Source organism: Habropoda laboriosa, unplaced genomic scaffold (assembly GCF_001263275.1).
Source record: "Habropoda laboriosa isolate 0110345459 unplaced genomic scaffold, ASM126327v1 scaffold107, whole genome shotgun sequence".
Lineage (NCBI taxonomy): Eukaryota > Metazoa > Arthropoda > Insecta > Hymenoptera > Apidae > Habropoda > Habropoda laboriosa.
Window position 1 is genome coordinate 2,736,462 of NW_017100249.1, and position 11,052 is coordinate 2,747,513.

Consider the following 11,052-nt stretch of genomic DNA (forward strand, 5'->3'; position numbering starts at 1 on the left):
TCCCAGGGGGGGGGGGTGGAGAGAGAGAGAGAGCGCGGCCCTTTGGACGTCCACGTTCAAAGGAATTTCTTTAATTCCCATCCTCTGATCCTTCATGAAGTTACATTCTCTCTCTCTCTCTCTCTCGCCAAAAAAGAAAAAAACAGGACAGAGAACCTTTCTACGGCTGCAAGAAAAGAGTGACGTTGAAAGCTGGTTTTTTTGATTTTCTGGTTGAAAGAATAAATTGTTCACGCTGTCTGTAGTTACCTAATAGTTACCCAGTTAAATTCAGACAAATGATCGTACGTGTATGTACGTGTGCAAACGTAGGCTGTGGCATTTATGGGGGCATTTATATCGGCTACGGGGGTTATACACCGGTCAGGGATAGTTACAGGCACGATACCGTCGGCGGAGGTGGCTCCAATCATTTCCCAATTAGCAGCTGATTGCGTACAGTCCGTGGTAGAACTTTGACCCACCGCAGATCGGTCTGCTACGGTTAATTCTGGGAACACACCAGAGACGTACTCTCGATATGTGTGCCGAAGGGGGTTAGACAGCAAACGGAGATGCGAGCAGAGGTATCGTGATACATGGACGGGTGGGTAGAGTAGCAGGAGGTAGGTTTAGGGGCAGAGGGGAGGAGTGGATTGGCGAGAGAGGGTTGGTTCGGTATCCTGGCGCTAATATCTCACGACGCGAAACGAGCCGGCAGCAATATCGGGGATCGCGCAAATTGCGATCGGCAACAGAGATCTTCGTATCCGTGGACGCACGGGACCATGGAGGATTTATAGGATGTCCGTTTTTCATTTGCACCGCGGCGCCGCTGTAAAATTAGTCGACGACCAACGGGTATCACGATCTCTCCATTTCCCGGTTCTTCGCCGTAGTCGCGGTTACCGTTTTTCTACGAAACCGGGCGTGAGGGGAGGGAATTTTTATCCGCCGGGTTATTCGTGTCGCGTTTCGGCTGTTCGATAATCGTCCTGGAAAATGGAGTGGCTGTTGTATATCTTTTTTGGACAGGGCAAGTGGATATGGAACGATTGTAACGCTCGGTGAATGGCTGGAATGGTCGCGGAGAGTGCAGCAGTTAAGTGGAAAACGTAAGGAGATTGGGGACGTATCCGGTCAGACAGAGAATTGCTCTTTCTGCTACGGAGTCTGGTAGAAGTTTAGCTTTTTGAATGTTGGTGTGTATCAAAGATTGAATTGCTAATGTGCAACATCCAATTGTTGTATAGCATACCGGGTGGTTGAGGAAAATGATACTTTGATGGTACACTTCTAACACATTTTCAAAATTTCCCTTAGGTGATACGTACGTGTCAAATTTCAATTTTTTTTTTAGTCAAATTAAGGGAAAATTCATTTTCTTATGTACAGTAGAAACTATACTTATTCCACAGTATCAGAAACTGAACTTTGCAAGCAGCATTATTTTTGTAATCAATAAGGATAAGGTTGAAAAAAGAAACACTCTTTTAATAGCCAACTGTTTTATTTCCTTATTTCTCCGTTCTACTTCGAACCAGTTTTATCACACGTACAAAAACTCTGTTCCCCGCGAAATTCCATTCTCGATCGCTGCCCAGTGATCAAGTGAATTGTTCACTCTCCAACACTCTACACTCTACCCTCCGTTCCACCGCGCCACATAAGAACACAGTCGTATAATCAAGCGCATCAATCGCGATCTCTCTCCACCGCAACAGAGGAATCGTCTCCTTTCTCCCCTCGTTACCAGTGACCGGAACCGGTCGTTCTTCTTCATTCTCCCCGATTTGAAGGCGTTGCTCCGTTCACCGTCGAATTTCTCCACTCGACTCTCTCGGAAAAAGGAGAATTATAAGAGGCGCAAAGTGTAGGTGGGTCGAATCCGCGGGTATGAGGTTTCGTTTCGCGATATTTCGTCGCCGATCGGAATTCTTCGTCTCGTTAACGGACATTGTCGCGCGAAATTAGAGGCCGATTTCCTTTTGTTCGTCCTCTCATGTGGAGGCCGTCCCTTTAATTCTCGAACAATGCTCCGGGAAGCTAACTCGGGGAACGGAACAGGAGGAAAAAACGAGCGGAACGAACAAGCTCAGAACGAACGAGAAAGACAGAGGGAGAGGAGGAGCGGGGGATAGAAACGAGAGAACACACACACACATACCAAAAAAAAAAAAAAAAAAAACAAAAAAAATAGACGAGCAGAGAAAAAAATACTATAAAATGAGAGAGAGAGAGAGAGAGCGGCGAAACAAAGAGACAGGGGGACCGGTTGAGGTCGGTGAAATCGCGTGTTTCACGCACTAGGCGTTTTAACCGTTTTAACGAGAGCCGAGAGCGCAGCAGGCATCGTTCATCATTGCGTGTCATTGTGTGTTGCAGAACCTGGCGACCTAGCCGTCGCGGCCCATTGTTCCCCGCTGGCCAACAACGAGCGAAGCAACAGCAACGGCAGCAGCGACAGCACGAATGCCAGTGGCAGCGCCGCCAGCAAAAGCTATTCGCCCGAGCACCGCATCCAGCGCGTGTCTACGTCCGACCGGAGGCATCTGGCTGCGCAACGATCCGAAGGAAGATTATTCGGATGCCGTGGAAGCGTCTTCGCGGCCGCGGAATGTGTCGATCGGAAAGGCAGGGATTCTGTGCCGCGAGCCGCCGCCTGTCCTCGCCCTTTCATCGTAGAACGAGCATTGAAATCGGCAGGATATTTGGATCGAGCGTTGAACACCGTTCCTAGTGTACCGAGGATGTACGAACGAGATTTAGTCACGTTCTACCGGAGACGAGGTGAAATTATCGCCGTGAATCATCGCACGTTCTATCCTTCCTACGAATTTCAATTTTTAATATCAAAATCTTGGAGATGTCGGTGTGTCTATGTATCGAGAAGTTAAGGGGATACTTTATTGCAAGTTGTTAGAAAAATCACTGATAATTTTTGGTAAAATAGACAGAGGACGTGATCTTGCAATTGAGGAAAATCCTGATGGAGAATTTCCGAAAGATCTTGTACTATTTGAAAATATCGAGGATTTCTTACGCGGTTGGAATTCAGCAAATCAGAGGAATCTCGTCGAATTTCTTCAAAAAGACGACCACTCTAACTATATGAGGATGCAATGCGGCGACGACCCGCTTTCTCTCCGAGCGTACAAGAAACGGTTTCCGTTCCGTGCGGTTTTGCGCGGTCTATTTGGCCGGGTAGAGGAGCGAGGGAGGTCGAGAGCCTGAGATTTTTCTTCCCCGTGGACGGGGCTGCCGCGAAGGAAGTCAGCGGGAACGGTTGTTACTGGAAGATAAATTAAGGAAGAATACAACAAGGGCTGGAAACAAACAGTAGCGAAGAGGAGGAGGAGTAGGAAGGAGAAGAGGAAAGTTCATGAATGCCGTGGAGGGCACGCACGCGTGCTCGCGTGTTCCTCGCGAATTAGAGCGGTCCTGTGTATTTGTATCTGTCTTTTCTGACAGGCCACTCTCCCCCGCGCTTGTAAATCATCGGAATTAGCGCAATTTCGACGTCGAGTGGCCCGGAACGGGGTCTCTGTCTCTGCGTTTCTTCGCGGCGGGACAGGATTAATGGACGCGACGCGCGGCGAGGAATGAAAATTCGAGGATCCCCCGGTAACGTCGTTAAGCGAGCGAGAGAGTGAGAGAGTGCGAAGAAGGAAACAACAGTGGATAACCAATCGACTTCGATTTTTCTCTCGTGAAAGGGGGATAAATCTCGTTTCGAGACGAAACAAAACAGCGAGGGAGGGGAAAACGTTTTTGCAACATTGAAAGAAAACGAAAGAACGGCGAAGGAACAATAGGGAAACACGAAACTTGAATTCTACTCGTCGAAGAGCACGCGTGATCGCGTGATACCTTGAAATTACCCAACTCCTCGTTTCTTCTATTCTGTTCTTTTTTTTTTCTTTATTCTTCTTTCGTTTCTTTTATTCTTCATCCCCGACAGACAGTACACGTTTATGGTAAAAGGAAAGCGAGCTTATCCTGGAATCCCGTCGATTTATAGCATCTCGAAAGAGAAAAAAGTGAGAGCGTCGAGTCGAAAAGCTTTTGCTCAAAGAGGCACAAAGAAACGTGAAGTTCACCTACCGCTTATCTTCACGTTCCTTTTCGTCCAGAGAAGAGAGAGAGATTTAATTAACTCGCGCCGTTTTCGCGGCTTTTTCAACTTGAAATAGAATAGTTGAACGTTCGGAGAGGGGATGAAAAGGATGAAATGAGGGGTCACACCGGTGTGCCGCTTATTATTTTTAATCCGTACCGGACGACCCTCTCGTTACTCTTCTCTATCCACATACACACAGGGAGATAGAGAAAGGCTTCACAGAGAGTGAGCGAGAGAGAGAGAGAGAGACACATCGGTGCCCCTTTCAGTCCCTCTATTTGGTACAGCAAAGGGGTGGAGGGCAAACGAGACTAACGCGCTAACGATGCCAACGTTAATTACCCGGCCGGATAGACCGCCTAATCGTCGAGCGAGTGCACGCGCTAATTACGCGAGGCCGCCTGCTGATCGAGCGAATCGCACGGTTAGTCGGGAATCGTGGAGCCGCGTCGGAATTCCACGTTTCTTGCCCTCTCGTTTCTACCCCAGTCAGACATCTGACCGCGATGCTATTGACCTGACGCGATTGCTATGCTGTTCGAACGACACTGTATCGGTCATTTCTCCTGTCCAACGGGGAGAATCGTTAAATAAAAGATATCTCGCGAATGTTTATTCATTTATTTGGAAAATAAGAGGCTTTTTTTTCTAACTACATATTCTAGTTTCATTCGAACGCGTTCTCTCCCCCAACCCCCTCTCTCTCTTTTGTTCCTGTCAAAATCAGGGGATAGAAAAATACGGCAATTTGGATAGCAATTTTTTTTGTTTTTCCAACAGTTTTCCTCTAGTTTTTCTGAATATTAAAATTCCTTTATTAATAACATTTTACCTTTAAGCGCAATTTTTTCCACGATTCATACGTATTCCGTTAGAAGGTAATAGAATAGAGAGGAATAATGTTTTTTTTTTTGTTTCACAAAAGAGCCACAAGCTAGTGGAGAGTTTTTGTTACGATTTTCCGAGGTTATTTCGCGGAAGTACCTTCGCAGCTTTTACTAAAAGACGAACGGAAACGATGTTTGTTTTTGTTTATTCTTATGTGAAAATAAACAAAAAGGCGAACGATTTTTGCAACGGATAATTCAAGGGACAGTGACTTTCTCTAGCAAGAATTGCCACGCGTATATATATGTGTATATACATACGTATATCACCGTGTTCAGATGCATAGATCCGCGGATAGCGAGGACGTGCGGTGAATCGCGGCCAGAAGAGCGTAGAACCAATTCCTGCCAATTTTTGTACGAAAGATACCACCGCGATTTCGGTCGGTCGAGACTGATAGCGTCTAGAAGTGGTGCCAGAGACGAGGAGAGATTGCCAAAAAACGAGGAGAACGCTGCCGACGAACACGCATCGCCCGCTCGAAGAAGGGCACGATCCTACACCATCGTAGTTTTAGATTTATTAAGAAAGAAACAAAGGAAGAGACGGGGATGAAAAAACCAGAATACATTTAAATTGTAACGTTTAGAAAGGTTTCCTACATAGCGACCACGTGGCAGAAAAGATAAGAAAAATGAATACCGCGTGTATCAAGACTAATTGCTTAAGTACACACTAAACACACACACTGAACACACACTCAGACGTAAAAAAAAAAAAGGAGAAGAAATACACATACATACGTGAAACTCATTTGCAGCGATATCCGATATATATGTAATTTTGTAAATACACTGGTATAAATGCCGAAAAGACAATGCGTTGTGATTGGAGAACGAGTTTAGCTATGTAACGAGAAGAAAAAAAAAAAGACATTGCTCCTTTCTATACTACCCCCTCCCATCTCCCCCCGTGAACCTGAAACCCTTTTGAAACCCGTAAGAAAACCTTCCCCAATGATCAAAGCCAGGTAGATCAACGAATTGCGAGCCACGTGCGAGTACACTGCATCGACATTTTTTCTAATGAAGTGCACGGAACGAGTCACGTGAACCGTTTTCTCGCCGAGCGATCAATATGTGAGCGTGAAGTTTGATGAATGATTCGAGAAACGTCGCTGAGGGGGTGAAACGAATTCGCGAGCATCAATTGAAGATAACAAAGAAGGGAGAAATTACGCGTTCTACTTTGTAAGAATTGGATCCTCTCTGGTGAACAGTAATTTCGAAACAAAATTCATTCAATCTCGTGTAAATATAATACATACACTTCCGAAAGAAATTTGAATCTGAATGCATTCTTTATCTGATAAAAATAAGGATGAGGAAAAAAGTGTAATCAAGGTGTGTATCGAGTTAACGAAAAAAGGCGTCGTTAATCAAAAAAGAGAGAGAGAAGAACCCCCGAAACGATGTAGACATGAGAAATAGAGTGAGTGTCCGTCATAGCGTGGTCCATTGACAAGGTCTGCGTGAAGCGTGAACGAAAGTGAAACCCGGTCGAGCGGAGTGAACGTGAAATCCATTCCCAAGATCCGATCTTTCCAAGCAATCGCGTCCGTGGCCGCGTTAAAACGATCCCCCTCGACGGGGTGGCGTGCGTGTGTCCGTCGAAACGAAGAAAGATGAGGAAAATGAGCGCGTGTAACACAGGGTAGACAATAGGGACCATCGAGAGAGAAAGAGAGGGAGAGAGAGAGAGTGAAGGAAGAGAGTAAGTGAGCAGGGAGGAGCGAAAAGGCGAGACGAGGCGATCCAACGGCAGTTTGTTTCATGAATATTTCAGCGTCTGGCGTTTCTGGTAAACAGCGGACGCCGTGGAATTATGTTTCGAGGCTGTTTTCAACGCCTGGCGTCGTCTGGTGGAAGAACCGCCGACTCTTGTCCTCCGCAGGCCATAGCCAGCCGCGGAATACTAATTGACTACGAGGCGGCAAAGGTGTCCGAGCGAAACCCTCGCCTCCACGCCCATGCTTTCAAAGCTTTTCCCCTCTGCGCCCTTTCATTCGTTATTCTACCCTTCTTCCTCTGTTCATTCCACCCTTGTTCACCTTTTAAAACCGTGCTTTTCATTCATCTTTTTTATCGCCAACTTTCCGCGTCACGACGATTCACCCCGAACAACCTCGACCTAGGTAGCAAATTTTTGATCACACACGCTGACGTTGAATTAATTAAAGGCAATTAGATCGCGGAGGTGTAAAATGTCCCTGTACGTCCTATTTGTAGTTAGTTTTAATTAGATTCGCGTTACCGTGAGTGGTGTCGAATTTTTTTTCGTAATGATAGAATATGAGTAGTTACTCTTCGATCGAATATTCCACGAAACAAAACTTCAATCTCGTGTGAACATATATATTTCAAGAGAAATTGACTTTATTTCTCAAAGATAAACGAGTAGGAGAAGTAAGTGTAATCGATGAACGGAAAGGCATCGTCAATCAAAAACAGTATCTTATTAGTATTTTATTCTTCGTTCTCCTCCATTAATACCGATCTCTTCCCTCATATTACCTTTCAGAAAATTTTTCCAACCAAGTCTTCCTTCGTATTTCTTCCACCATTTCCTCAAAATTGTCTATCTTTATTACTATTCCCTCATTCCTCTCTTGCCACGTCTATTCATCGCTCACACGCTAAATCACCTAATCCGAACTTCGTCCAACCTTCATCTCGCCAACCCAACAGAAAAAAACAAGAAAAAAATGGAAAGATTAGCAATTTGAAATCGCTCTCGCTTCGACAATCGGCCGCGTTTCCCCGCGAAATGGAACAGCAGACACGCTGTTTCGACCGGTTAACGACGCCCCGAGCCCGTGAATTTTCCTCGAGGTTCGCCACCGAGGAAAATGCAATTTCTATTCCGGCCGGTGCACGCGCCCATGGAAGCTTTATTGCAGAATGGAATCGCGGGGGCGAGCCGCACGACCTCGATCGAGAGAGCACGAACGAGAATTCCTCTGGAGAGGATTTTAAGAGCGCCGGGAAAAGGGGGATGAAAGGTGGGAGGGGAGGAGGTTGGAAGGTTCCCTTCGTCGTCGGAGGGAGCGTCAATAATGACGGTGCCGCGTGAAATCGCACGTCGTCGAGCGTGGAGCGGGAGCGAGAGGGAATGTGCCACCTGTTACACCCTTGCCTGCAGACTCTTCCCTACCCTGTTCCCTGGCCGACGTCGTCGTCGGAATGGGCGGTGTGAACGAGTATAAAGTCGAAAATTCGGGTTCCTTCGACGCTCGTAGTCCCTGATACGATGCAAGTCGGAGATCAGGAGCGACCAGTGTTTCTGGCGGGCGTAAAATTTCCGGTGGAACTTTACGCGCAACGCTTTCTCCACCGTTCGATCGTACACCATTTTTATTTTCTCGTAAAGATATTCTTGAATTTTCCACCCTTTTATTCCTTTTCTTCTTCTTCTTCTTCTAGTTGGTTTTAATAGAAAGTTTCGGTGATTCACGAGTGAATCGCGTGTTTGTTTAGAGAGTAGATAGGTAAAATTGAAGGTGGGTCGTTGGTAAATTTATCGATTCCTATCGCGACAGATGTAGAGAGAAGGAGGAAGCGTATTCCTCGGGGAAATCTGGTTGGAAGATATTCGATTTAATGCTAGTGCTTCGTTTCGTGTGTCCTAGAAAAACAATACGCGTCGTTCGAACGGACAGAGATCCTTCGTTTGTCCCGTCCCGCCGTTTCGTCGAACCGAGCTCCTGAACTCTGGAAATCGTGGAGAGTCTCTCGTTGAAAAGCCGCGCGTCAGAGTTACACGCGTAGTTTCCCCTTTCTCCAGGGAGAAACCGCGCGTGTGCGTACTCTGACGAGGCGTGCCGTGGAATCGTGCGTGATGGTCGAACACAATAAGCTTGGAACTATGTACTTAACCTGATTAAAAAAAAAAGAAACACGTTCGAATAAAAATGTCACGTGATACAACATTGGCTACGTTTATTTGGAATGTGCATTCTTCACCGATCAATTTTTCCTCGTATTTTTTAGTCACAAGTTTTTACTTTTTGTCAAACTTTCTGATTCAATTTCACTTTGATGTCGTAATTCCTTTCTGAGAGGACAGCATTTACTTTGAACCGAGTGGATAATTTAATTAGATCCCTTTTTTGATCGTATTTTTCGAACCACAGCGTTACAAAGGAACGAAAATTTTCCCAGCAGCACCGAAATGACAACCCTTTTCCTTTCTCGTCGACGTGAAAAAAAGTGTTTGAAAGCTCGTCACCTCGAAAGGGTTAAAAGTATCGACACAGCTGACGTTACATTCGCCAAAGACAGGTAAGTGTTATCGTTCCTCTTATCAATCATCGAGACAAATTGGTCGGTACACAGCTTCCAGTTCTCGAAAAAAGGGGGGGAAAAAAAAACGTAGGTGACTTCATCGTTGATACGCTTCAATACAGCGCTCTACGTTGCACAATGGCCCGGTAAAAGCTTCTAGGCGATGGGCAACGTGAAACGTGCACGCGTGTTACGGTTTTACCTGTTAGTACATCGCACTTTCGAATGTTTCGCGGCTTTTATCGTGCGCCAATGCGTTTTCCACGCTCGATCGACGTTTGACCGACTCTCTCCCTCTCTGTCTCTCTTCGTTGACCATTGAAACGCGTTCCGGTCGCTGTTATAACCGTATAACCGAAAACCACGTCGGCTAATAGAGCAACACCAGCTTTCATGTCGTTGAAAATGAAGGAGAAGAGTATGTTAGCCGCACAGAGCCGATTCGATATTTTACCACTGCTATTTCGAACTGGTTAAATTTTATACGACCGCCAATGGTACATCGTTACTGCCGTTTATGAATTTTCCGGTGAATTTTCACCGCGAGAGAAATCTCGTTGATTTCTTTGTACTCCCGAGTGAAAGATATTTCGCGAACGTGTGCATCGAAGATATCGAGGCCTCTCGAGCGAACGTAAGAAAAGAGCTTTCATCTTTTCCGCCGTTATTTAAATCTTATTTGGTTGTTGCTTTATCGGCGTCTCGAGGCGCGCCATCGAATCGTGGAAACGTCGTGATACTCGATATTTCCTGACGGGCGAGAAGGAAGGGAAACCTTTCGATCGACGCACGCGTCGCGACGCCCGGTTGCACCGTGAAAAATCATCGAGCCAAAGGAGCAATCCTTTTGATGTGCGGCGAATATTTCTCGCGCGGCTTTTACGTTGGAGTGAAACGCCTGTGTCGAGCTGGTTCGAGTCGAGCAGGTGAATATGGTCCTTGGAAAATAAACGAATTGCAAATTTCTCTTTCACCAGAAGTGAAGAAATTAATCATAGCAATGACTAATGGACGTTTCCATCGCATTCGTAACACGTTTACATCGCTCGATATGAAAATAGTCAATTCTGCCTGGGAGTGGAGAAATTAGAAACAGTAAGTAGTACAAGCGCAACTTTTAGCAGCCGAAATTTAACGAAGTTGGAAACTCGATTAAAGCAAAAGTAAAATCCAACCAACGCTGCATTATAAATGAAGGAAGATTCATTTTCGGGATTTCAACCTGTTAGAAATAACTCAATCGGTGATCTAAAGAATGTGGTAATATAGATGGTTGTTAAACCTAATTTTAGAAATATAGTGCAACTGAAACTAAAAATAATCTCTAAGGTCGTGTTATGCATTCCTAATCATTCCGCAAATTGATCTTTCAAGTGATTAGTTGAGTACTCATAAGCTATGAGGATTTTTAAATTAACTTAAAGTTCGTACAATTTCTGTGAAGTTACTATTAAGGAATGTGAATGTCAAATCATTCCATAAATTGATCACTCAAGTGATTAGTCGAGTATTGATGAGTTCTCAGTGCTTTTAAGTTAACTTAAGATTCGTACAATTCCTGTTAAGTCACTATTAAGGAATTTGAATGTCTAATCATTCCATAAGTTGATCACTCGAGTGATCAGTTGAGTATTCATAAGTTTTCAGGGCTTCTAAGTTAACTTAAGGTTCGTACAATTCCTGTTAAGTCACTATTGAGGAAGTTCATAAAATTCCTGTTAAGTCACTATTAAGGAATTTGAATGTCTAATCATTCCATAAGTTGATCACTCGAGTGATTAG

The 11,052-nt window shown here is 45.1% G+C and overlaps 1 protein-coding gene across 1 annotated transcript in view; it reads left to right on the top strand.

The window, feature by feature from the left end:
- Positions 1-2,450, top strand: part of LOC108572193 — a 28,188-nt gene extending 25,738 nt beyond the window's left edge. The window contains exon 2 of the mRNA XM_017934393.1: positions 2,365-2,450. Within this exon, the coding sequence (XP_017789882.1) occupies positions 2,365-2,379 (15 nt within the window). The 3' untranslated portion in view covers positions 2,380-2,450. The remainder of the gene's footprint in view (positions 1-2,364) is intronic.
- Positions 2,451-11,052: the final 8,602 nt, after the last annotated feature.